Source organism: Macaca nemestrina, chromosome 7, assembly GCF_043159975.1.
Source record: "Macaca nemestrina isolate mMacNem1 chromosome 7, mMacNem.hap1, whole genome shotgun sequence".
Classification (NCBI taxonomy): domain Eukaryota; kingdom Metazoa; phylum Chordata; class Mammalia; order Primates; family Cercopithecidae; genus Macaca; species Macaca nemestrina.
In genome coordinates, this window is record NC_092131.1 from 31,878,911 (window position 1) to 31,906,778 (window position 27,868).

A 27,868-nucleotide genomic window follows, 5' to 3' on the forward strand; every position below is an offset into this window, starting at 1 on the left:
ATTATCCTTTCTTGTTCACCAACTGCTAACACTCTGAAATTCTCAGTCTCAAAAATGTCATTATCCATTCAGTCTTTTCAGCTACATGTGGGCTCAACTCCAGACTCTCCTTCTCTCCCACTTCCAACAGCCAATCTGTTACCATGTCCTATCTGCCCGCCCTCAGACAGGTCTCTTGTCACTGACCTCTCCTCTTTAGGCCCCTCCACCAGGTTTTTGTTATTGTTTCCCAAAGTAAGGCACATATGCCACTGGTGAGATGCCTGGAAAAGGTAAATAGATGAACCTTTTTAAAAATAGCCAATTATGTATGTTATGTACACTAAGAAAAAATATAAATACCACAAATGATCATTTCATTGAAAACTTTTTAAAAAATAAATGCATTTAAGTATAAAAGGAAAGTTGATTTAAAGAGAAAAGTTAATAATGTGAGTGGTATGTATTGTAACTGTAAAAATGTAAAACGGTTAAAATGATGGGGAAATGCCAGAAGTTTGGGAATGCTGCCTTGGTTGATGCCTTCATCATCTCTCAGAAGGACTGCTCCAACCGCCTCCCAGCGATCTCCCTGCCAACTAGCTCTCCCACTCTATCCTCCAGTGTAGCTGCCAGATTCATCTTCCTAGAAAACAAAGTTGGTCACGTCATTCTTTGCTTTAAAATCTTTGTGGGCTCCCTACAACATAGAAAACAAACTCTTATTTCTCCACTTGGAATGCCAGGCCTATGTTCCCAATATATTAAATGGCTTTACCGTGCCCTAAAAGCCCCCGGCCCCTGTGCAATGGCACGCCTTAGAACAGGCTTTGCAGGCCGCCAGAAATGGCTTTTTGCCCTCCTTGCTCATTAGCAAATTCCTACTCGTTCATGTCAACCCACTTCAAGAGCTGCCTCTTTTAGAAAGCCTTCCCTAACTTCCAGGCAGGGTGAGGTGCTCCTTCTGGGTTCTTGATCTCAGGTACTACCTAGGAATTATAATTGTTGGTCAGGTATGTGGTTCCCCAACTAGAATATGAAGTTTTCTTGTTAAAATATTTTTGTATTGGAAAGTGTATATTAAATGTAGGATAAATAAGTGAATGAATAAAATTCTACTTATAAATATGTAAATAAAAATATATATAAATGTGCCAGGTGTGATGGCTCATGCCTGCAATCGCAACACTTCGGGAGCCCGAGGTAGGAGGATCACTTAAGGCCAGGAGTTTGAGACCAGCCTGGGCAACACAGTGAGATCGTGTCACTACAAAAAAGTTAATATATACACACATATATATAAATGAATGGGCAAAGCAAAATGGAGTGTGGGGGTTGGAGTTCTTCGTTACCACTGGTTAAGAGGACAAACAAAAAGAGATGCAGGAAAAAGAGAAACAGTGGAGAAAAAACAGAGGAAGCTCAATAAAAGAGAGGAAAAAAATAAAGAGAAAGAGATGTCGGAACCAGGCATGGTGGCTCACACCTATAATCCCAGAGCTTTGGGAGGCCAAGGTGGAAGGACTGCTTGAAGCCAGGAGTTCAGGATCATCCTGAGCAACATAGCATGACCTTGTCTCTACAAAATATAAAAATAAATTAGCTTGGTGTGGTGGTGCATGCCTATAGTTCCAGCTACTCGGCAGAGTGAAGGGGACGATTGCTTGAGCCCTTGAGTACATGTCATAGCCTATTCACTGAATTCTTTCAACAAGGATTTACTGAGACCCCACTCAGTGTGTATTGTGCCAGGCGCATGTGGCCTTCTCTCTGCTCCCTGAAATTGCAGGGACCCCTATTGCTAAACCCAATAGAACCTACTCAGGCCTTCCCTTCCTGGACCCTCTCAGCAGCATCAAACACTGCTGACCCCTCAGTCCTTCATGACACTCTCACTTACCTTGGCTTCTGGACACTACAGGTGCTTGGTTTCTCCTCTCCTCTCTGGTCACCACTCCTCGATTTTTTTTTTTTTTTTTTTTGAGATGGAGTCTCGCTCTTCGCCCAGGCTGGAGTGCAGTGGTGCGATCTCGGCTCACTGCAAGCTCTGCCTCTTGGGTTCATTCCATTCTCCTGCCTCAGCCTCCCGAGTAGCTGGGACTACAGGCGCCCGCCACCACGCCCGGCTAATTTTTTGTATTTTTAGTAGAGATGGGGTTTCACTGTGTTAACCAGGATGGTCTCGATCTCCTGACCCCGTGATCCACCCGTCTTGGCCTCCCAAAGTGCTGGGATTACAGGCATGAGCCATCACGCCTGGCCCCTCAATTTCTTTTGGTAAGCTGTTTTTTGGCTGTGTGTTTCCTAAACATGAGTGGTTGTCAGCTTCTGTCTGTTCCTCCACTTCCATCAGAAGCCCTCTCCTCTTACTCTAAAACCCTCTCTTAGAGTGTTGGGCTTCCATTTACCACCTCAATGCTAAGGACTTCCAAATCTCCAGCTCCAGCCCACAGCCTAGTATACACAAGTCCCACACATTAAAGCCTCTCGGGCATTTCCTGCAGGTTGAATACATCATCCCCCACTCCTCACACCTGAGGATTCATTTAACCAGCACTTATTAAGGACCTACACAGTGCCAGTCTCCAGGGAGGAGAACAGCCACTTCTGCAGCTTGCAATTGGTCAGGGAGATGAAACTAAATAAGGACACAAACATATGATTACAAACTGTGATTGAAGTGATAAGGAAAATGTGAAAAAAGAAACGAGAGCATATAATAAAGGCACTTCACTTAAAGAGTAATATTTTTTGAAGGAGTGATACTCAAGTCAAAGGATAAGGAGAGTAGTCAGCCCAACAAACACTAGGGGTAGATATTCTAGGGAATGATTCTTTCTATTCTAGTCTATGAAACTCTACTATTTCAGGGAAGTATTCTAGGGAACTAGACATTATAAGAAGTAGGGAACTAAAGAGGCATGGTAAGGAGCCCAGCACAACTACAACAGCTGACAGGTGTGAAATGAGGCTGGCCATGCAGAGAAGACCCAGATCACACAGGGCTAAGTTAAGAATTTGGGTTTATTTGTTTGTTTGTTTTTTATCTTAAGTGCAATGGGTATCCATTAAAGGGTTTGACTGTGAAATGACTGATACACATTTTTACAAGACCACTCTAGCTAAATTGCAGGACAGTGGCAATATAAGAGGAGGCACTAGTCATGAGGCAACTATTGAAGCCCAGGGGGGATGATAGTGGCTCAAATCATTTATCTAATTCCCTCCTAACCCCCGCCCCCAAACAAACACTTTTGTTTTCTAACAGAATTCTGTTCACAGCCATAGATCCTGACAAGTCTCTGCTCTGGGCACTTTGCCTAAATAGAAGTCAGTTCTCATTACAACAAAGGTATCATTCCCATGAAAAGTTTCACATACCAAAAAAAGATTTCTGAACACAGCCAGTGGTCTATTTACTCCAAAAAGGAGTCAAACCAAATTCCAACGTTACCAGAGAATCTGAAATCCTCGAGCACACCTCGGAGATTTTTCTTGACCAGCAAACACAAAAACATAGAGAAAGGTATAGTGGCTGCACTGAAGATGCAGCAATAAAAGACAAGGCTAAAAATACTGAAAGCTTGTTTAGCTCTCATAACATTACCAATTATTTCAGTGTCATACTAGAAATGTTGACCTCATATGGGTCATTTGTGAAAAGGCAAAGGGGCTGGTTTACAAACACTTAGTCCATTTATCAAGGAAGGCAAAAGGGGCTGGTTTCAAATACAAAGTCACTTATGACCACCCCTCTATCACCTGTATGGTCAACTGCTCCACCAACAAATCCACCACGCCATGCTCTCTCTCGTCTCCAGAACTCGGCTCGTGCTCTTCCCTCTACCTGGAATATTCTTCCCCCCCTTCTCTTGGCTAATTTCTACTCATCCTTCAAGTCTCAGCTCAAACATGGTTTCTTCCTGGATCACCTTTTTGGATATCCCTGAGAATAAAATGGGCTCAACGTGTGTACTCTCATATCTTCTGTAATCACCTCCACCTGACACTTCTCTGCAAGCCCCTAGGTCAAAGTTCTAGAAGACAGGGAGCATGTCTGGTTAATCATTGTATTCCAAGTTCAAAGCACAATACCTGACACACAGAAAGCTCCAATCAAGTTACATAAATGAATGAATATTTCCTTTTTTCCAAGGTAACTGAGGTCACCAAGGTCACTCCTGCCCTCTTCATTTTCTACTCATCTGCCCCCAGAACAACAAAATGATAGAAGTCGGCAATTAAGGATCATTCTTTGAAAAGACTGTCAACCTCCAGACAGACAGTTGGATTTTGTTGATGGAAAGGTGTTAGCAAACAACTGGCCAACAGCACAGGCAGAAATGCTACTACAAGGGACAAATAAAATGGGTCTCTAGTGGCACAAAGAATTCTTACCAAAAGGATTCCTCACCCAAATGTTTCTTTGCCATAAGGGCCAGTTGTTAGTCTATGAAATATGAATATCTCTGTATCTTGGACAGAACTGATATTTAGGATAAATTGATAATACATTCTAATTCTCATGTGATACAGATAAGGACAATAAAAGTTAGCAGGTGTTGGGCACTGCTTTAAGAGCTTTATATATTTTATTTAACCCTCCAGCAACCCAATGAGATAGATACTACTATCATCTCCATTCAACAGATGAGGAAATTGGCTTAGAGTGGTTAAGTAACACACCTGGGATATACACCTAGTAATTGGCAGAGCTGGGATTAAAGACAAAACGATCATCTTTTCTACTTCTCAGATTACATAGAAAACGACAACAAGAGAGGACTTACGGTGCACTGGGCTAAGCTCTTGACACATATTTCTCACCTAACCCTCCCCATAGGTGAGTAGGAAAATCTTAAAGTGCTCTTTGACCACCAACTTGCACTCTGGGTCTCACAGAAGCCAGCAAGAAGGCATGTTTTCCTGGGGCACTTGAAGAGCCTTTGACAAAGCCAGAGCCAGTGCTGGCGGAGAACCTCAAGATGCTGATTTCCAATTGCAGGCTCTACCCTGAGATGACATTCCCTCCCACACAGCGGCCGGCCCCAGGGATGGGCCAGCGATGCACATCTGCACACCCCAAGGGAGAGTTCAAAACCAAAGCACGCCAAGCATGACATAAATATGAAGTGTGGAAAACACATTCCTTATGAACAACTCCATATCAAATTCCCTGCATCCCTCTTCGGCAACGTTATCAGAAGCATCATTCAGTCCAGCCGATTGGAAAGCGGCTACGAAAAATGCTGGAAAATGTGACCAATCAGGAGAGTTATTTTTGTGAGAAAGAAGAAAAATGTCACCAAAAAGGGTCAGCAGATAACCCTATTGGGCTGAAAATAACTGCCTGGCTGGCAGACCAGTAAGGGGACAGGCGGAGGGCGAGAGACGTAATGCAAAGTGCCAAGGGAGCTCCAGCCGAGTGAGGCTGCTGGGGGATGAGGAAATTGGCCTAATTTGGGAACATGAGCCCAGCAGCATTTCTCAGATTCCTAAGAGGGAATCTGGCTAACTTTCAGTTCTGCGTCCTCGGAGGAACACCAAGGGGATGGGGGGAGAGAAAGGGAACAGCTGTGACTCCAACACTTCTCTAGACCACTGAACGAATAAGGGTGATCAAGTGAGAACTTACTCCCATTCCAAAAGACCCCAAGGGAATGACCCTGAGTCTCTCTGCCCTCTCCAAAACCCTCTTCTGTACTTAGAGGTCTTTCTTCTTCCCATCTAGCAGGTAGGAGAGGTTAGGCACTTGAGTCAGAAAGACTCAACTAGAGTCACAGATTAGCTGAATGCTTCTGACAAGTTACCCAGACTCTCAAAATCTCCATGTCCTCACATGTACAATATGATGATAAGAGTACCTACTTCAAGAGCTACCATAAGGCTCAACTAGGACACTGCATGTAATGAACAGATAGCTAGCAACTGTTCCAGTGTAAGCTATGACGATGATTATTAAAAGGACAATCTGCAAAATAAAAGCTAAGCCAAAAAGAGATCTAGATCCCAGCAAGAAATGCTCATCCAAAAGATGAGCTAGCCCTGGAGAGGTTTTGCCAAAGATTACTTTTGCCCAAACTCGGTAGAATGTAACTTTTTGGCAGAAAGCGTCTGGGTCTGTCCTTGAAAGAGTTCTGTGAGGGCACAATCGTTTGTATCAATAGAAGGCCAAGGCTCAGGCAGAGAAATCTGGTTTAACTCTCAGACCTGTCCTCCCCAGAGAAAGTTATACATCACAGACATGTAGACACTCATCATAGAACTATCTTCCAGCAAAATCCTCAATACCTACAATTCCAACCGGAACTGCTAGCTGAACCATGCTTCTAGTGATCCCAGCCTGATTTGCAACAGGTGCACCCCACCTCCACCCAAAAAATGTACAGTCATAAGCTTTCTTAGTACTTACCATTTCTTCTTGGGTTTCTGTGTGCCAGATACCGTGCTAAGTACTTTACATGTGTTACCTAATTTGATCTTCACAACAACCCTAAAAAAGTAGACACAACTCCAATCTACTCCAAACTAGTAAAATTACACAAAGAGTTCATCTTTCCGGTAAATTTTAAAATTAGACAGTTAAGTGATTTGAAATGTATCAAATGACCAAGCAAATAAAAAGACTTTTCCTCTTCTCTCAGAGCAGGAAGAAGAGTTTAATTACCTGGACAGAACCACAGGCATCCTACTGGCACCGAGTCCTAAGTGGTTATGGAGACAACCAGAAGGAAAAGATCAAGAAGAGAGTTCACACAGTCCACTCAATCAGATATCCTGGAACTTAGGGCATACAATTTTTTCACTCAACTCCAAATTAAAAACTGGAGATGAATGTAGATTTTTTTAAGCCAAAATAATTCTTTCTTTTCATACCCAGGACTACAAAAAAAAGAGGCCTTTCTATAATTTCTATTTGTTTTAAATTGACATGTCATTTCTGAACTGCCTACTCAAGAGCCATTCTCCTCACCTCCCTCACCAAGAAACCCCGATGCTATGTATGGTAATGTGCCCACGAAAAACTCCTCTGAAACTGAGAGTGTGGCTGTAAGATCCAGTTCTGACCAATGAAATGCAACTAGAGGTCTCCTTAGTGAGGTTTCTGGCTACTGTTTTCCTGATAAGAAGGGGTACACCCTTCTTACTGGCATGCACCTTGAACTCTTCAACGATTCCCTCTCTTCCCACCTAGAATGCATATCTGATTCCAGGAGAATGACCAGCCATCTTGCAACCATGAGAACAGAAGTCACAAGCTCCAGATAGCACAGCAGGAAGTTGGAAGGAGCTAGAGTAATGCAGGACATGCTCCAGTGACTGCACCCACTCTGCTCTGCCCTCCACTGGACTCTTTGCTACGTGAAAGAAAAATTGCTCCTGTTTGATTCAAGTACTGGAGTTGTTTCTGTTGTAGGCAGCCACATTCAACACTGATTGATAGAGGAGGCCATTGAAAAATCAATCCATCCTAAAAGACAGGAGTTTTAACTTCAAATGGAAATGGGAGCCAGGTAGATCTAATGTGAGTAAATCTGACTAGGTGTATCAACATACTAAGCAGTGAACTGGAGAGGGATGGATGCATGTCAGCTCTCAGCAGCTGCAGCTCCAGCCAATTGCCACCATGTGGGAATGTCAACCCGGCATTCTCACTGTGCCAAGGCTTCTGATTTTAAAGAGAAGCCCCAAATCTGAATTTCCATATTACATTTCCTAATTGATAAATGCGAACCAAATATTAAAATTCTTAACCCTGTATGGATCAAATAAAACATGACTACAGACCAAATTCAGCCTGAAGGCCACCAGCTTTCAACCTCAGTAGAGAAGGTGGAATAAAAAGAATGCCCAAGTTCTAGAGAAATAATAAAGGCTGGCAACATATTAAGCATTTGTGTGTCAGACTGAGTTAAGGGTTTTATCACTTTTTCTTTCCAGCCATCCTATGAAGTATGGAATATTATTATCCCTGTTTCACCAACAGGAAAATGAGGCTTACCAAGATTAACTCAGTATCATAGAAGCTAATGTATGACAGGGCCAGGATTTCGGCCCAGGCTAGTATGACTCCTAGGCCTGTGCTTTTACATAAGAAATGCCTACTGCAACTAGAAAGCAAAAAAACTTTTCTCCAGGCTCGGTGTAGTGGCTCACACCTGTAATCCCCGCACATTGGGAGGCCAAGGTGGGAGGATCGATTGAGGCCAGGAGTTTGAGATCAGCCTGGGCAACATAACAACTTTGTCTCTACAAAAAAAATTAGCCAGGCTTGGTGGTGCATGCCTGTGGTCCCAGCTACTCAGGAGACTGTGACTGGAGGATCGCTTGAGCCCGGGAGTTCAAGGGTGCAGTGAGCCATGATCATGCCACTGCATTCCAGCCTGGGAGACAGAGCAAGACCCTGCCTCAAAAAAAAAAAAAAAAAAAAAAAAAAAAACCCTCTGCTCTGGATAACTACTAGCCAAACTATGGATAATTGAGTAGTAGCCTGTGAACAGACTTCCAATCAGTTCTAAGAGACTCTGGCTGACATGTTCTTTCTTCGCTGCCCTTTAATAAAAGCAGCAAAGCACTGTCCCAATACATCTTTATTCACTAATTTATTGAATGAATGCTTGCACAGTGCTTTTCAGTTTATTAAAAAGCTTCTCAATGCGTATCTCACTTGCCCCCATATCAACCTGGTGGTATTACTATCACTATCTGACTGATAATGAAATGGAGAATTAGAGAGATTAATGGACTTACTCACAATCCAGGCAATTAGCACCCACTCCTCTGGTGCGAAGCCCTGTGTTGTTTCTGCTTCCTTCACCAGAGCTCCCAACTCCACTACCTCACTTTAAAATAACCATGTGTTTGAACTAATTTCCACTTAAGTCTAAAGTAACTCCAGCATGTCTGACAGCTCCCAGGTACCATATTTACGTTTGCATGGATATCTTCATCCTAGAATATAGTCAGCAAGAGGACAAAAATAAATATATCAAGTAATAGAATTGGAATGTAAATGGGCATACACACAAGTCTTGGGATCTAACTTTAGAAAGAAACAGCCAAAAAGTCCCACACAGCACACTGAGCATCTGGCCCCGTGGGAGGCTGCCCACACTGTTTAAACCTCAATTAGCCCAAGGAGAAAGAGATCCTGGAATCCTAACTGGCATCTTGCTTTCAGAGGCAACAGTTGGGTGAAGAGCAGAATGACTTTTCATCATGTTCTCCCAGAAAAATGTTAATGCACAGAGTTTAAAAAAAAAGGGTAAACCTCGAAATAAGTAGGTATTACTGAATGACTGAAACCCTGAAAGGGTTCATCACACTCTGTGACTACAGAGTTATATTCTCACACCAATGATTCTCACCTGGGAGCCAAGGGGAAGTGAATGGTAGGCAAGCAGGGCCCACTGACCCCAGCCCAGGAGCTGATTTGGTATGGGGGTCATATAAGGCTTCAAGGCCTAATCAGGTCATCACAGGCTCATTCACCTAACTACCATAGGTGGCTATAACCTCCTTCACAATTAAGTAGACTTTAAAATATATGTGTGTATATATATATACACACACACTCTTAATATTTATATATATATATATAAAAATATATATACTCTTGTTGTTAATTGTATATTTATATATACATCACTATTGTTGCCCAGGCTGGAGTGCAATGGCAAGATCTCAACTCACTGCAACCTCCGCCTCCTGGGTTCAAGCAATTTTTCTGCCTCAGCGCCCCATGTAGCTGGGGCTACAGGCACATGCCACCCATACCCAGCTAATTTTTAAATTTTTTGCAAAGACAAGGTCTCACTATGTTGCCCAGGCTGGTCTTGAACTCCTAGGTTCAAACAATCCTCCTGCCTTGGCTTCCTAAAGTGCTGGGGTTACAAGCATCAGCCACTGTGCCTGACCTTAAGTAGACTTTTAATTAGTCTTCCTGGTTGCCAATGATCACGAGAATGTAAATTCCATTATGGCAAGAGATCTTGTCTCTTTTGTTCACTGAAATATGCCAACCCTGCAAAATGGTGCCTGGCACTTACTGTGTGCTTCAATAAACAGTTGTTGAGTAAATAAATGAATGATCTGGTGTTGGAATGAATCCTCCTGGACCCATGTGGAACAGTGTAAAATGCCAGAGGCCAAGAACTAGCTTCCATCAGCTCAGTCATTTGCTTCCTCATTTTCTCTTTAAAGGCACAGACCACTGCAGTTCAAGCTCCCTGAGATCCAGGGTTGGGTCTGGTATATCTTCTTTCACCAAATTCCTACTTTATATCACCTCTCCTAACTGTGCCTCCAATGCTCCACTATCCGCACCTCCCAAGCCCCCCGCCCCAGGCCCCATAACACTTCTACTCAGTTTCTAATGTGTAAGTACATCACACACTATGTACCTGACTCCACCTCATCCTGTGCAATAACAATTGCATGCCTGTTCTGCCAGGCACTGTGACAGATAATAGGGTATGAGGATAAGACACAACCTCTGCCTTCCAGATGCTCGTATCTTATGAGAGAACCAGACTTGTAAACAATTAGAATACAATGTAATAAGTATCATAACAGAGGTGCCATGCCCACAGTTACACACTGACAATCCTTGGACCAAATCCAGCCCATATGGTGATTTAATATCCAGTACCTATGGTGATTAGGTTTTCTTAATCAGTTGCTAACCTCTAAAAATTTGTTGCTTTCACATAAAATTTTAGACTGCCAGCATCTCTCAAAGAATCACATCTGTCAATATTGGGCCTATATTCTCTACAGCATCAACCAGCTTTGGCTAAGTAGTGGCTGTCCCTTTAGAGGGAGCATGTGGCCTCCAGTTCCCAGTCCTGCTGCCCTAACCTGCTCCCCTAGTGTCTTCCAGGCAATGAGGCCAAGGGGTGAGCTGCTAGTTTTTCTAGGCCAGCACAGATGTTATCTTAAAGTAATGATTCTCCATACCCACACTTCTAAAGAGAGAAAATGAAAGATAAATGGACAAGGCCACATGGAGAGCTTAAGAAAGTGGTGGAGAATGCATTTCCTATGAAAATGAAGAATATTCCTACCTATGTGATATGTAAGTGAAGTGTGTCCATGTCAGGTATCCGGCTCATTTGCTCACGCACCTGCCTGACCCATTAGGCTTCTCAGCATGGGTTCCTTCATCTGTGGCAAACCTACTATGGGCCAGCAAGCTAGAAGCTAGGTTTCCTGCTGTCTGGGAACTCACTGTCCAGTGAGGAAGACAGACATGTAAAAAGACAATTCACATATAATGGGGGAAGGTAAAAAGGGGCTCTGAGTATGCTGCCAAAAGTAGTGCCCTGGCAGTATAAAGTATTGCTCATCAGAATTACCCACCCTCCACAAAGAAACTGGATCATTTCCCATAATTCCAGGCTACTCAGAAAAGTTTCCAGGAAAGTAAGGCCAGTAAATGATCTGCTTCCTGCTGGAAGACTGTAGAAAGTGCAGGTCACCACCGAGAGCAAATGTCTAATTGTGTAATCCATCCTTACGTCACCAGTCTGCCTCAATGGCATTTATTCAGCAGAAATAAAAACCTGGAATCCTACTGGATTTTGAAACTTCCCAGTCCCTTGCTTCAGCTAACATAAAAAGTTCTACATTAAGAATATAAGGAAATGCACAGAAACTAGTCTGGCATCAAGGAAAAAAAGTTCTTTCATTTCCTGCTACAAGACAAACGCCAAGGAAGGGAATTCCCAAATCAAGATAGGAGAAAGGGTTGGCATTCAAGAGAAGAAATATGGAATACCAAATCCTTGGTCATTAAGGAATCACTAACTCTTAAACAGCTTTTCTTCAGATTTTTTTTTTTTAGCACCCACCTCTCCAGTCAGAGTCAAAGAGGAATTCTTGCCATTGAGGTGATTCTCGGCCTGCGCTGACTCCCGTTGAGCTCGGCGACCCACCTTGGCCCTCTGTAAGGAGAGACAGAAGGCACTGCTGACCCAAATGTCATTTCGGCCACTACAGAGATGACAATCCAGCCGGGCGCGGTGGCTCACGCCTGTAATCCCAGCACTTTGGGAGGCCGAAGCGGGCGGATCACAAGGTCAGGAGATCGAGACCAGCCTGGTTAACACGGCGAAACCTCGTGTCTACTAAAAACACAAAAGATTAGCCTGACATTGTGGCATGCGCCTGTAGTCCCAGCTACTCGGGAAGCTGAGGCAGGAGAATCGCTTGAACCTGGGAGGCGGAGGTTGCAGTGAGTCAAAACTGTGCCACTGAACTCCAGCCTGGGTGACAGAGCTAGACTCTATCTCAAAAAAACAAACAAACAAACAAAAAAAAGACAATCCTGGGAAGGTAAGCAAGGACTGGATTTATGATGATGTATTGGAGAATGGGATTTGAGTTACCTGGGCATGTTTTTGCCCAGGTAAACCCCTAAACCCCTTAAAACAAGCACCTTAGGTCAGTTCTATTTGATAGGAAAATAGGAAACTTAGGGTTAATTTCTCACTCTGTTGCCCAGGCTGGAGTGCTCACTGCAGCCTCCACCTCCCAGGCTCAAGTGATCCCCCTACCTTGCCCTCCTGAGTAGCTGGGACCACAGGTATACACCACCACATCTGGATACTTTATTTTACTTTATTTTTTGTAGAGATGGGGTCTCCCTGTGTTGCCCAGGCTGGATAAGGTTTTCTTTTAACAGCTATAGAGATGGCAAAAGAAAATTCTATTTTCTACCCAAAGAAATGCAGTTACAAATTCCTCTAGGATGGGCAGAGACCTCATGCCACAGGTCAGAGAAGAAGGTGGTAAAGGCTCCCATGTTCCTACGCAGGATTTCAGGAAGGCTTAATTTCAAATCTGCAGCTTGTCATGAAAATCATTATCAAACAGGCTTTTGGAAAGAATTCCTAAATTCCATGGCAACTGGAAAACAGTTAGCATTTGCTCTGATATATACAGTAACTGGGTTTGCCTTTACAGACATTAAAGGAAATCTAGTACAAGAATTTTGAGACATTATCTTTGGAAACCAGAGCACTTCAATATTCCTGGCCATCAGATGAACCATTTGCAGGTGTTTCCCAAGGCCCTCCAGTGGAGACTATGTGCCTCCAAGGCTTCCCAGCACATAAACAAAACTATTTAGTCAGACTCTTGGGTGCTGAAATATTTATACTTTTGCTTTACTTTGTTTAAAAAATACAGCATTAATATAAGCACTTTTAGATCTCATTTAGTGTGGCTTCCTTTGATTCTTACAATAATGGACAGGAACTGAGACCGATGTCATTTTACAAAGGAGGAAACTGAGGCCTAGGAAGGTGATGAAGTGACTGACATAAACCTAGGAGCAAAGCCTTCTGATTTCAGATCCTGGGTTTCCTGGGTGCTTTCCACTATATCCTGCTGAAACTTGTTTTAAGATGTTCTAAGGACTGACTGCACCACTAAATTGACAGGGGTTACAGGAGAGCTCGTAAAAACTCTTGGGCAGTGTTGACACTTCAAATTGTAGTGTCATTTAGGTTTCAAGGATGATGGAAACAATCGTTCTGAAAATAAGCAGCTTATAGTCTTCTCAAGGCAGACAATTCCATCCCTTCACCATGGTTGCCCTTTTCCATTTTTCATAGCATTGAGTATCTGAATACAGCATCCTGCATATAGTGGTTGTGCTAAAACAAAAATTCAATGATCTTGTCTCTAAATGCTGATCACAGGTGGTTTCTCTAATAATTTTTAAGTATTTCAAGGTTTTAAACTCTTTGAAGACCCTGTATAGATAGATGCACAGGGTAGAAAAACTTCTTTACTGCCTGATTTTTGTGTATGTTAAATGTAGTCTATTTATTGGCCATCTTCACCCACTGCAACATAATCACATGAGGGCAGGAACTTTCCTTTATTCATTGCTGTATCTCCAACACCTAGGACACTGCCTGATACACAGTAGGGGCTCAATAAATATTTGTTGAATGAATGAATAACTACATTCACATCCCCAGGTACTAAAAAACATTCACGTATCAGCAAGGCCTGGTGACCTTCAAAACACTTAGAGATCTCACAGCAGAAACTAAAGACTTGCCCTGGGGCCCGATCTTTTAGTAAGTGCGATCCTAACCAATTTTAATGATAAAAAGGCCTGATGGGGGTTACAAAGAAGGAAGATAAACACTGAACTTGGGTCTTGAATCAAGCTGCATTATTTACTGACTATAACGCTGGGCAAACCACAGCCTCAGAGGCAGCAGTAGCTAACCTCTTCTGACTTCTTCTGTGATAACATATGCCAAGCACTGAGTTACACGCTTCCCATGTATTGTTCCATTTCCTTTTCACTGCAACACCTCCATTCTAGGCATAAGAAAACCAAGGCTCGGAAAGGTTAAATCGTTTTTTAGGTGTTTTTTGAACCCAGGCAACAGCTCTATGCTCCATGTGGCCTCAGTGCCTGAGCACCTAATCACTCCCTCACGTTACAAATCGGTTACAAATCTTGGTTTCCTTAACTACTGAGGTAACTGAGGTAATTCCCACCTCCCCGCAGGGATTACGGGGAAGAAAGGCCGTCCCTGCCTGCCTCCCTTCCATGCATAAAACAGTGAGGCTTTTGCAGGAACTTCTGGAATGAGGTGTCCCAAAGGAAAATCTCTAGGATGGGAGAGAGTGCGACCCCGGCCGGGGGCCCCCCATCACCCTGTGATCGATCTGTTCTGGGGAAGTTCGCACTCGGGGCTCTAAAAAACGGAGAAAGGCTCGGAAATTTCCCACGGCCCTAGAGGCCGGCGGGGACAGGGTGTTTTCCACTTTTTGAGGATTTTAAAGAAAGCAAACCCCAGGCCAGCAGCGGCGGAGCCCACAGTGGCCCGGGGGCGGGGCGGTAAGCTGCCTCCTCCTGGGCCTCGCCAGGCGCGGCTCGAGGCCTGCCGCCCTGAGTCGCCTCACAGAAGTTGGGGCCGGCGGGGTCGCTCCTCCCCACCCGCCAAATCCTGGCCCACAAGGCCCCCGCATTGGTCCTCACAGAGGTAGCCAAGCTGTAGCGCAGCTCCTCGTCCAAGTCCAGCAAATCCTCCATCTCCGCGGCCGCCTGACGTCACTTCCTGGAAACCGACTGGTCCAGCCGCGTCCCTGCTAACAGCCCCGCCCCTCCATCCCAATTTTTAAAGGGTCCGCAGCATCGTTCCTGGATTCTGTGTGCCATCCTCCAAACTACCGAATCTTTCTTAAACCTGCCTTGCTTCACATCCGGAAGCAACCTCCGGTTATTAAAACTCACCAAAGCTGCTCCTGCGAGACGGTAAAATAATTTGGTCTTTAGGAACTGTCTGCATTTGTAGCTCTGTTTAAATACATCAATATATTAAGTGCAAAGCACTACTACTGCTAATAATAATTATACTGATGCCTCCCACTTGTATAGCTCTTTGCAATGTACAGAAGGCCGTCACAGTTATTGGCTTAACGTGAGGGGCATAACAACCTTGTGTGGGAAGCAAGGTAAGTGGTATTGTTTCCATTTGACAGATGAGAAAACAGGCTTACAGGGAGTCAGGTGTAATCAATGGTTTACCATGAATTAAGGAAAGTGCAATATACATAATCTCTGCCTTCAAGAGGTTTACAGAGAGGCCAAATCAACACATCAAATAGCTGAGTAGTAATAACTTTCCAAAGTACAAACATTCAATATCTCATTCAATCCCAACAATCCCACAAAGTAAGTAGCAGTAGTATCTCTAACACAACAATAAAGGACACTGAGGTACAAAGAAGGGGCTTGAGGAAAATCACCTAAGTGCCAAGCAGCAGAGCCAGATGTCCTCCTGACACCAGACATTACTGGAGTATTTATCTCCAGCACATACTACTGGGTGCTAGCCATTCTCCTAGGCTGGCAGAGGGAGAGGTACCACAAATTCCCAGCCTAATGGGGCAGTTAAGTTGCGTCTTCATTGACTCTTCATATGAGATCTCCAAGTCAATATCACTGGCCAGGTCCCTGGCACTGGTTGGCTGAGATCCACAGGAGATGGGCTGATGGCCCTGAAAGCAAACAACATTCCCAGTATTATGTTGAGGGGAACGTCTGGATGGCTACAGTTTAAAAGTAAGGATTTGGAAGTGGCAGTAGCACCCCTAAAACCAGATGCAAGTATTTCTTAAATACCCAGTAAATTACTCAGTTCAATCACACGTTACTGGATAGGACTGCGCGTTAGCATGCCTGTGACAGCAGGAGCACTGGCCTGGATGTCAGAAGAGCTGTGTTCTCATCTTAGCTCTGCTGATAACTACCTGTGTAGCCAGAGCAGAGCCCTTTTCGGATATCAGTTTCCTCCCTTGTAATTACTTTAGAGATTATCTCTAAGATCCTTTGTTAACTTGCTTCTCAGTGAGAATACTTTGTTAGCTTTTAATCTGAAGAAACATTCATTGCCAAAAATCCAAGATAGATGAAATATAGGCTCCAATGAATCCCTTGTTCCCTTCTTCTTTGGCACCAGATGAGGAAGAAGGGATTAATCTTTAGATTTTTCCATTTCTTATAAGCTCACAGCATACCACCATCACCTTATAGTCGGTTTCCAGACCTTCACCCCCACTTCTTCCCCAATTTGCTGAAAACAGAAGGCAAATGGTCCTCACTCGGGGCAGAGAGGTACCCTGCTGTAGTGGCTTCCAGACCTTGCTGAGCACCTGAATCACGTGTGAGGTTTGTAAAGAAACAGAGATGCCAGGGCCCCATCTCTGGAGACTCTGATTTGGTAGAGGTGGAGTCCAAAAAAGTATAACTGTAATAATTTTCCTTTCCATCTTGCAACTGTCTGCTCAAAGGCGTTTCCTTATCACCCTATTTTAAACTGCAACATCCCCCAACCTAGGCACTCCCCATCCTCCTTCTCTGCTTGATTTTCTGCCATACCACGTTTGTTTGTTTGTTTATTTGTTTGTTTGAGACACGGTCTTGCTCTGTCGCCCAGGCTGGAGTGCAGTGGTGCAATCTTGGCCCCCTGCAAACTCTGCTTCCCTGGCTCAAGTGATTCTCCTGCCTCAGCCTCCCAAGTAGATGCCTGCGCCAACATGCAGGGCTAATTTTTCTATTTTTTTGTAGAGACTGGGTTTCGCAGTGTTGCTGGGGCTGGTCTCGAATTCCTGAGCTCAAGCAGTCCTCCCGCATGGGCCTCCCCAAATGCTGGGATTATAGGCGTGAGCCACTGCACCTGGCCCAGCACTTTTTACCTTACTACATCATTTACATATTTATTTAGTTTATTGCCTCCTCCACTGCCCCACCCCTGCCTCTAAAATAAAATTTCCATGAGGGCAAGAGTTTTGTTTTGTTCACTGATATTATTCACGGAGACTAGAACAGTGCCTGGTGTATAGTAAACATTAAACTTTTTGTCAAATTTCAGAGGCAGTATAGCATAGTAATTAAGTCCACAGACTCTGGCAATGTCTTGGGTCCAAATCTCAACAGCTGACACCTAATAACTATGTGACCTTGGGCAAGTTACTTTGGAAGTTTCTACCCCTAGGTTTCTTCATTGGTTATGCAAATGAAAATAATGCCTACCCAAACTAGATAGCCTGTGTAAAACATCGCCTCCAGCACTCACAAGCAGTGTGGGCTTAAAAAGAAAAAAAAATCTCCATGGCTCAGTATCCTCATCCGTAAAGTGACCCACCGCTGTGCTGGGATACAGTGAACAGCCCCTTCAGTTGGTGGCCTGGAAGTCAGACCTCTCAGAAAGGGTCCAGGAAGGCTGGAGTGAGATGGGGTGGGAGCGGCACTCACTCTCAGGAAAGTTCAGTTCAGATGCAAGCCCTGTGTTGCGGGTTACGGGGAGCCACGTGCCCTACCCTCCCTCGGCTGCTCGTGGGAAAAGGCCTAGAGGTTCGGGCCGAGAAGAGGAGCGAAAGCAGAGAGCCGACTTCCCCTCACCCATCTGGGAAATGGGCTCGGGCCAACTGCTGACTTCGCGCTCGCTGGCGCAGCTCCCTGCGGAGCCCTCTGCGGGGAGGGAGGCTGAACATCTGGATGACATTTCTGCGAGAGCGGCTCCGGAGCAGCGGCTGGGGAGGGAGAGGTGCGCTCGTGCGCACGTGGGACCGGGAGGGAGGCGATTCCTCGGGGCCCGGGTCTTGTTTTTCTCGCTCTCTACCGCAGCCCCTTCTCCCGCCCCCCAGCCCCAGGCCCCGAGCCTCCCCGGCTCCCGACGAGCTCCTTCACTGGCGGCCTCGCCTCGCCAGAGGGCACCCTCGATCTTCCGGAAAACGCCACCATTTTTCACTGCCCCTGGAGCATCTCCAGGCTTCTGCCCGCCTCCCGACTCCGATCTTGTCAATGAAGAATCGGGCCAGGATCGCCGCGGAGCGGACGCTGACCCTCCGACCCGGCTCGCAGGCCGGGAGTCCCCTCCGCGAGGCTGGCACGGCCGCCCCTACCGGGTCCCGCGCCCTTTGCGGACCCTGCCCCGGGTCGGGCCTGGCCCGGGGGCGACCCCGGGACCGGGGGACCAGGAGGGAGAGTAGACGCGGGCCGCGGACGGCGCGGACTGACAGCTGGCGAGAGGGCGCTGGGGCTGGGGGAAATGGAGGGAGGGGGCTCATCGGAGTAACTTTCCAGAAAAACAGCCAACGTGTAGCAGGAGTGATTCCAAGAGGGGAAAAAAAGTTCAGCTACCACGTCGAACGAGAGGACTCGCAACGTATTTTTCAAATGGGCTCGGCTTTTCCTGTGCCTGTTTAAAACATTAACAACGTGCAGCAAAAGAGGCTGCGTGCGCTGGTCCCTCCCTCCCCCACCCCAGGCCAGAGACGTCATGGGAGGGAGGTATAAAATTTCAGCAGAGAGAAATAGAGAAAGCAGTGTGTGTGCATGTGTGTGTGTGAGAGAGGGAGAGGAGCGAGAGGGAGAGGGAGAGAGAGAAAGGGAGGGAAGCAGAGAGTCAAGTCCAAGGGAATGAGCGAGAGAGGCAGAGACAGGGGAAGAGGCGTGCGAGAGAAGGAATAACAGCTTTCCGGAGCAGGCGTGCCGTGAACTGGCTTCTATTTTATTTTATTTTTCTCCTTTTTATTTTTTAAAGAGAAGCAGGGGACAGAAGCAATGGCCGAGGCAGAAGACAAGCCGAGGTGCTGGTGACCCTGGGCGTCTGAGTGGATGATTGAGGCTGCTGCGCTCAGAGGCCTGCCTCCCTGCCTTCCAATGCACATAACCCCACACCCCAGCCAATGAAGACGAGAGGCAGCGTGAACAAAGTCATTTAGAAAGCCCCCGAGGAAGTGTAAACAAAAGAGAAAGCATGAATGGAGTGCCTGAGAGACAAGTGTGTCCTGTACTGCCCCCACCTTTAGCTGGGCCAGCAACTGCGCGGCCCTGCCTCTCCCCACCTACTCACTGGTGATCTGACTTTTTTTTTTTTTTTAACCTTTTTTTTCCCCCTTTTCTTTTCCATTCTCTTTTCTTATTTTCCTTCAAGGCAAGGCAAGGATTTTGATTTTGGGACCCAGCCATGGTCCTTCTGCTCCTTCTTTAAAATACCCACTTTCTCCCCATCGCCAAGCGGCGTTTGGCAATATCAGATATCCGCTCTATTTATTTTTACCTAAGGAAAAACTCCAGCTCCCTTCCCACTCCCAGCTGCCTTGCCACCCCTCCCAGCCCTCTGGTTGCCCTCCACCTGGCCTGCTGGGAGTCAGAGCCCAGCAAAACCTGTTTAGACACATGGACAAGAATCCCAGCACTACAAGGCACACAGTCCGCTTCTTCGTCCTCAGGGTTGCCAGCGCTTCCTGGAAGTCCTGAAGCTCTCGCAGTGCAGTGAGTTCATGCACCTTCTTGCCAAGCCTCAGTCTTTGGGATCTGGGGAGGCCGCCTGGTTTTCCTCCCTCCTTCTGCACGTCTGCTGGGGTCTCTTCCTCTCCAGGCCTCGCCGTCCCCCTGGCCTCTCTTCCCAGCTCACACATGAAGATGCACTTGCAAAGGGCTCTGGTGGTCCTGGCCCTGCTGAACTTTGCCTCGGTCAGCCTCTCTCTGTCCACTTGCACCACCTTGGACTTCGGCCACATCAAGAAGAAGAGGGTGGAAGCCATTAGGGGACAGATCTTGAGCAAGCTCAGGCTCACCAGCCCCCCTGAGCCAACGGTGATGACCCACGTCCCCTATCAGGTCCTGGCCCTTTACAACAGCACCCGGGAGCTGCTGGAGGAGATGCATGGGGAGAGGGAGGAAGGCTGCACCCAGGAAAACACCGAGTCGGAATACTATGCCAAAGAAATCCATAAATTCGACATGATCCAGGGGCTGGCGGAGCACAGTAAGTCCAAATTCTCGCTGGGGTGTCTGCTCTGGAGGGTCTGAACTGGAGCTGGGAGCTCTGCAGAGCGGGGCCTAGTGCTGGCCACACAGCAGGGTGCCCCAGGATTCACTAGCACCAAGGCTCAGGAGGTGCGATGCTCCTCCGTTGGGGCTGGGGAGGTGGGTGGGGAAGGACATAGAGCCATTCTGTTAAGAGCCGGTGCTTCTGGGAGGCCAGGAGCCCTGGAGCTGAGCGGCTTGCTGAACTCACATCACATCCTTGACTGATTTTAATTTGGAATTACATTGTGCTGTCCAGGGAAACATATGTATTCTTGCACATGCGATCATATCAGTAACTGTAAGCATCTGGGTGCCATAAAGGGGAAGGCCGGCTCTGTCAGGAGCCCTTACAGTTCTCAGTGTGGAGACCTTGGTCTTCTCCCTGCTTTTCACAACTCATTGTGACACGTCTCCGTTTCAGTTTTTCCAGTTATTGGGAAGAAGAGTACCTGCCCCAAATTAATGTCTGTCAAGCTTTTTGAAGCCCAGGCAAGAGACAGCCTCTTGCTGCCTGGGCCCTTTGGTCTACCCCACCCACGTGACCCACGAGACCCACGTGAGCTGTGTGTGTGGAGGGGAGAGGGTATGCACGAATGTTCCCAGGGCCGTGTACTTTAGGACGACATGCAGTCTTGTGCATAGACAGACTCATGTGCTCAAAATGGGCGCCCTCCAGGCCGGTGGGCACGGGGAGAGCGGGTTTTGGCTCTGGATGCGTAGGGAGGCTGGCGCCCTTTGTGTCTGCGTGTCACAGGAGAGCGGGTGGAGGGGTGGCAGTGGGTGCACGGTGTGGGGGGGATATGTCTGGGAGCCTGCTGTCCCAGGAGGCTCCGTCTGCACGGAGGAACCGGGCGGCTTCTGGGTGAGATGTCTGTGTGTGTTTGTACACGTGTGGAAGTCATCTGTGTTTACTGAAGGGGATTTTAAAAACCTCAATACAAGAGAGAGAAATTTGGCAGATGTTGAGAAACTGACAGCCCAGGAAAGAGGAATGTGAGCCACTCGTGGGCCATAGACTCAGGGAGCAGCTCTGTTTGCTTTTCCTACCAGCAGGTGTCCTCGCCGCCCTGACTACCTCAGCCCAGGCCCAGCTGGGAGAGGGGTGGAGGGTGTGGGATGGAACTGGCAGGCAGGGGAGGGTGGTCAGCAGAACACACAGCAGGGGGTGAAAGGAACCTGGCTGGAGAGAAGTAACAGGAGTGGGTACTGATGGGTGGACCAGCTCTGGCTGGAGGTGCAAAGGCCCTGATCGCGGCTCCATGCCAGGCAGAGGAGCCTGTGGTTACTGGCGAGGGGTTCCCGCTCTGGCTTCCTGTGGCTGCCTGGAGCGCCTTTCTTTAGGATGTGGCTGCCGTGTGGGGGCGGAGGCTGGAGGCCGAGGCAGAGCTAGTGCTCCTTGCCCAGGGTCTCTGGGTGGGGCTGACTCAGAGGCCCACAGTTCCCAGAGGCACCTAGCAGCTGGATAACCAAGGCTCCAACTCCCTGGGAACCCACCAACACAGGAGATAGTGACCACAAGCATCAGAGGAAGGTCAAAATCTGAGGCTGACAGGAGAGGTGTGAGGAGAGTCCAGGGCAAGAGGGCAGGACTCAGACCTTCATGGGCTGGGTCAGCAGGAGGAGTCCAAGGGAGGAGGGATCCTGAGTCACGAGGACCCCCCCCACCAGCCTGGAATCCTGAGCTGAGAATGAATGAGCCACGTGGAGGCAAGGCCACGCGGGTGCAAGTGGACATTGATTTTGTGCAGACTCAAGGCACAAATCGCAGATGGCCTTGGGAAAATCCCGGGCAGGGCCCCACAGATGCTGGGCAGCTTCCAGGCTGCAGTACCAAGACCTGCAGCAGATGGGGGTGGCTGTGGGGCTATGGAGCAATAGTCTGGCCTGGGGCAACCCGGCACAGCGAGCAGGATGCTGTTCAGGATGCTGGGGAGGAGCCAACACGCAATGCTATGAGGCTCACAGGTGCAAACCGGAAGCAGGCAGACTCTGCAGCTGTTGGAGGTGACTTGGAGGCTGAGCAGACGGACCTGGGCCCGCCCTGCAGCTGGTCAGGTGCTGAGCCCACCCCAGAGAGGCAGACACACAAGGCACACTAATTATAAAGAAGGCAGTGGGCAGGTGCTAAGCAGGAGCAGAGAGCCATCATCAGGGGCTTGCGAGGTGTCGGGGCGGGGGGTGGGGGGAAGGAAGCCTATCCTTAACTCATGAGGGCAGACGGAGGTGACACCAGGTCTGTGGTGGGGCACAGCAGGGTCTCGATGCCAGGTCCTCTGCGGGGAGGTCATGAGATCACGTTCTCTTCCATATTTCCTCACTTCTGGCCACCTCCCTGACCCAGTGAACATGCATTCGAAGGAAAGTGACAGTAGGAGCCAGGGCAAGGAGATGGAGGTCCCTGGAGAGGAAAATGAAAGAGGAAATGCTTTTTAGTGGTGCAGGAGAAAGGGCACCAAGGTGAGAACAGAGAGGAAGGCCTTTTCCTAAATAAACTTATCTCCCTGTTTTATGGATAAGGAAACTGAGACCTGGATCGCTTAAGTAATTTGTCCAAAAAGAGTGGGGACCCTAACCTAGACATTCTGCCTGCAGGACACATATAGTTAAGCACTTATGGATACGTAAAATACACGTTGTAAGTGCTACACTATTGACCATCCTGGAAATTGCAGTAGCCCTAATCCAAGCCTATGTCTTCACACTCTTAATCAGCCTCTACCTACACAACAACACCTAATGACCCACCAAACCCATGCTTATCACATAGTTAAACCTAGCCCCTGACCACTGACAGGAGCCCTATCAGCCTTCCTAATAACATCAGGCTTAATCATATGATTCCATTTCTACTCCACCGCCCTATTAATACTAGGCCTACTAACTAATACACTAACCTTGTACCAATGATGACGTGACATTGTACGAGAAAGCACATACCAAGGCCACCATACAACACCCGTCCAAAAAAGCCTCCGATACGGAATAACACTATTCATTATCTCAGAGGTATTCTTCTTTATCGGCTTCTTCTGAGCATTCTACCACTCAAGCCTCGCCCCAACACCCTGCTTGGGTGGCCATTGACCACCAACAGGCATTACCCCATTAAACCCCCTGGAAGTACCCCTCCTAAACACCTCTGTACTACTCGCGTCCGGAGTTACAATTACCTGAGCCCACCACAGCCTCATAAATAACAACCGAAAACAAATAATCCAAGCCCTATTTATCACAATCCTACTAGGCACCTACTTCACCCTGCTACAAATCTCAGAGTACTTTGAAGCGCCCTTCACTATCTCCGATGGTGTTTACGGTTCAACATTTTTCATTACCACGGGCTTCCACGGACTCCACGTCATTATTGGATCCACATTTCTCTTTATTTGCCTCATCCGCCAGCTACTGTACCACTTTACATCAAACCATCATTTCGGCTTCGAAGCTGCCGCCTGATATTGACATTTCGTAGATGTTATCTGACTGCTCCTTTATATTTCTATCTATTGATGAGGATCCTACTCTTTTAGTATAACCAGTACAGTTGACTTCCAATCAATCAGTTTTGACAACATTCAAAAAAGAGTAATTAACCTAGTGCTAGCCTTAATAACCAACACCCTATTAACCTCGCTACTGATAATTATCATATTCTGGTTACCCCAACTTAACCCCTATACAGAAAAAACTAGTCCCTACGAATGCGGATTTGACCCCTCAAACTCTGCCCGTACCCCATTCTCAATAAAATTTTTCCTGGTCGCCATTACCTTCCTACTATTTGATCTAGAAATCGCCCTACTACTATCCCTACCATGAGCCATTCAAACAACAAACCTCCCAATAATAATCAAATCAACCATCGCTTTCATTATTATCCTAATCCTCAGCCTAACTTACGAATGAACTCAAAAGGGGTTAGACTGAACCGAATTGGTAAGTAGTTTAAACAAAACAAATGATTTCGACTCATTAGATTATGATAGCCATACTAACCAAATGATTCCTACCTATATAAATATTATACTAGCATTCACCATTTCTCTTCTAGGCATACTAATCTACCGCTCACATCTAATAGCTTCTCTCCTCTGCCTAGAAGGAATGATAATATCACTCTTTATTATAACCACCCTCATTGCCCTAAACACGCACTCCCCCCTGATCAATATCATACCAATCATTTTACTAGTATTTGCCGCTTGCGAAGCAGCAGTAGGTCTTGCCTTACTAGTCTCAATCTCCAATACACACGGACTAGACTATATTCACAACTTAAACCTGCTTCAATGCTAAAAATAATCATCCCTACAACCATACTACTGCCTACAACATGACTTTCCAAAAATAATACAATCTGAATCAACTTAACCATACACAGCCTAACTATTAGCCTCATTCCCCTACTATTCTTCAACCAAATCAACACCAACCTCCTCAATCACTCAACCCACCTATCCTCTGACCCACTAACAACACCTCTTCTAATATTAACTGTCTGACTCCTACCCCTCATAATTATAGCGAGCCAATATCACCTGTGTAATAAACCCCCCTCGCAAAAGAAACTCTTCCTCTCCATAACAATTCTTCTACAAATCACCCTAATTCTAACATTCATAGCCACAGAACTAATTATATTCTACATCCTATTTGAAACCACTCTTATTCCCACTCTAATCATCATTACCAAATGAGGCAACCAAGCAGAGCGTCTTAACGCAAGTACATATTTTCTATTCTACACACTAACCGGCTCTCTACCCCTACTCATCATACTAAGCTACACCTATAACAACACAGGCTCATTAAATATCACACTATTAACACTTACAAACCAAAAACTAACAACCACCTGATCCCACAGCTTTACCTGACTGGCATGCATAATAGCCTTCATGACAAAAATGCCCCTATATGGCTTACACCTATGGCTTCCCAAAGCTCATGTTGAAGCCCCCATTGCAGGATCAATAGTCCTCGCCGCAGTGCTCCTAAAACTAGGTGGCTATGGCATAATACGACTCACCCCCATCCTCAACCCCCTAACAGAATACATAGCTTACCCATTCCTCATACTATCCCTGTGAGGCATAATCATAACAAGCCTAACATGCCTCCGACAAACAGATCTAAAGTCACTCATCGCGTACTCCTCTGTAAGCCACATAGCTCTTGTAATTGCAGCCTCTCTTATCCAAACCCCCTGAAGCTTCTCTGGCGCAACCATCCTTATAATCGCCCACGGACTTACCTCTTCTATGTATTTCTGCTTAGCTAATTCAAACTATGAACGCACTCACAGCCGCATTATACTTCTATCCCGAGGACTTCAAATCCTACTTCCACTGATAACCTTCTGATGATTCACAGCAAGCCTTACCAATCTTGCCCTACCCCCTACTATCAACCTACTGGGCGAACTCTTCGTAATCACAACCTCATTTTCCTGATCCCATATCACTATTGTACTAATAGGACTTAACATACTAATCACAGCCCTCTACTCTCTCCACATATTCGTCACAATACAACGAGGAACACTTACACACCATATAATTAACATAAAACCCCCCTTCACACGAGAAAACACACTAATATTCATACACCTCGCTCCAATCGTCCTTCTATCCTTCAACCCCAATATCATTCTAGGGTTTACTTCCTGTAAATATAGTTTAACTAAAACATTAGATTGTGGATCTAACCATAGAGGCCTACCACCTCTTATTTACCGAGAAAACTCGCAAGGACTGCTAACCCACATCCCCGTACTTAAAACTACGGTTTTCTCAACTTTTAAAGGATAACAGCTATCCATTGACCTTAGGAGTCAAAAACATTGGTGCAACTCCAAATAAAAGTAATAATCATGTACACCCCTATCATAATAACAACCCTTATCTCCCTGACTCTCCCAATTTTTGCCTCCCTCATCAATCCTAACAAAAAACACCCATACCCAAACTACGTAAAGACAACTGTAATATATGCCTTTATCACCAGCCTTACCTCAACAACTCTATTCATCTGCCTAAACCAAGAAACAACCATTTGAAGCTGACATTGAATAATAACTCAAACATTAAACCTGACACTAAGCTTTAAACTAGACTACTTCTCCATAATATTTATTCCAATTGCACTATTTATTACCTGATCCATTATAGAATTCTCGCTATGGTACATAAGCTCAGACCCAAACATCGACCAATTCTTCAAATACCTCCTTATTTTCCTCACTACCATACTAATCCTAGTCACCGCCAACAACCTCTTCCAGTTCTTTATCGGCTGAGAAGGCGTAGGAATTATATCATTCCTCTTAATTAGCTGATGACACGCTCGAACAGATGCCAACACAGCGGCCATCCAAGCAATCTTATATAATCGCATCGGCGACATTGGCCTCATCCTAGCCATAGCATGATTCCTCCTGCATTACAACTCATGAGACTTTCAACAAATGCTAGCCCTAAACTCCAACCCAAGTTCCCTTCCACTAATAGGCCTCCTCCTAGCAGCAGCAGGAAAATCAGCCCAACTTGGCCTCCACCCCTGACTACCCTCTGCTATAGAAGGCCCAACTCCAGTCTCAGCTCTACTTCACTCTAGCACCATAGTCGTCGCCGGAGTATTCCTACTCATCCGCCTCCATCCTTTGATAGAAACCAATGTATCAATTCAAAATCTCACACTATGCCTAGGGGCTATCACCACCCTGTTTATAGCCATCTGCGCTCTCGCACAAAACGACATTAAAAAAATCGTAGCCTTCTCCACCTCAAGCCAACTAGGCCTAATAATAGTCACCATTGGCATTAACCAACCATACTTGGCATTCCTACACATCTGCACTCATGCCTTCTTTAAAGCCATACTTTTTATATGCTCCGGATCCATTATCCACAACTTAAACAACGAACAAGACATTCGAAAAATAGGAGGCCTATTTAAAACAATACCCCTCACCTCAACTTCCCTAACCGTCGGCAGCCTGGCACTCACAGGAATACCTTTCCTTACAGGCTTCTATTCCAAAGACCTCATTATCGAAGCCACAAACACATCATACACCAACGCCTGAGCCCTATTCATCACTATTATCGCCACCTCCCTAACAAGCGCATATACCACTCGAACTATTCTCCTCACCCTAACGGGACAACCACGCTTCCCAGCCCTAACAAACATTAATGAAAACAACCCCGCTCTACTAAACCCAATTAAACGCCTCACAATAGGCAGCATAATCACAGGATTTCTTATCACCAATAGCATCCCTCCCACCTCACCCCTCCAACCAACAATACCCCTCTACTTAAAACTCTCGGCTCTATACGCAACCGCTCTAGGCTTCCTAGCAGCCCTAGACCTCACTCTAATAACAAACAAACTAAAAATAAAAAACCCATCACAAACATTCAAATTCTCCAACATACTAGGATATTTTCCCACCACAATCCACCGCATAATCCCCTATCAAAATCTACTTATAAGCCAAAACTTAGCCCTCCTCCTACTAGACTTGACATG

At 46.2% G+C, this 27,868-nt stretch overlaps 2 protein-coding genes across 4 annotated transcripts in view; one reads left to right on the plus strand and one right to left on the minus strand.

Moving 5' to 3' along the window:
• Positions 1 to 15,093, minus strand: part of LOC105495761 (intraflagellar transport 43) — a 98,142-nt gene extending 83,049 nt beyond the window's left edge. For both annotated transcript variants that reach the window (XM_011765481.2, XM_011765480.3), the window contains exons 1-2: positions 14,990 to 15,093; positions 11,832 to 11,924 (exon numbers count right to left, since the gene is read on the minus strand). In XM_011765481.2, the coding sequence (XP_011763783.1) occupies positions 11,832 to 11,924; positions 14,990 to 15,043 (147 nt within the window). In that variant the 5' untranslated portion in view covers positions 15,044 to 15,093. The remainder of the gene's footprint in view (positions 1 to 11,831; positions 11,925 to 14,989) is intronic.
• Positions 15,094 to 18,613: 3,520 nt separating this feature from the next.
• The window catches only part of LOC105495762 (transforming growth factor beta 3), a 36,176-nt gene continuing 26,921 nt past the window's right edge, over positions 18,614 to 27,868 (plus strand). Inside the window, exons 1-2 of one of the 2 annotated variants that reach the window (XM_011765483.3) lie at positions 18,614 to 18,805; positions 19,059 to 20,288. In XM_011765483.3, coding sequence (XP_011763785.1) covers positions 19,937 to 20,288 — 352 coding nt within the window. In that variant the 5' untranslated portion in view covers positions 18,614 to 18,805; positions 19,059 to 19,936. Of the gene's footprint in view, positions 18,806 to 18,869; positions 20,289 to 27,868 lie in introns of those variants that run through there. The other variant, XM_011765484.3, reaches the window with a different exon arrangement.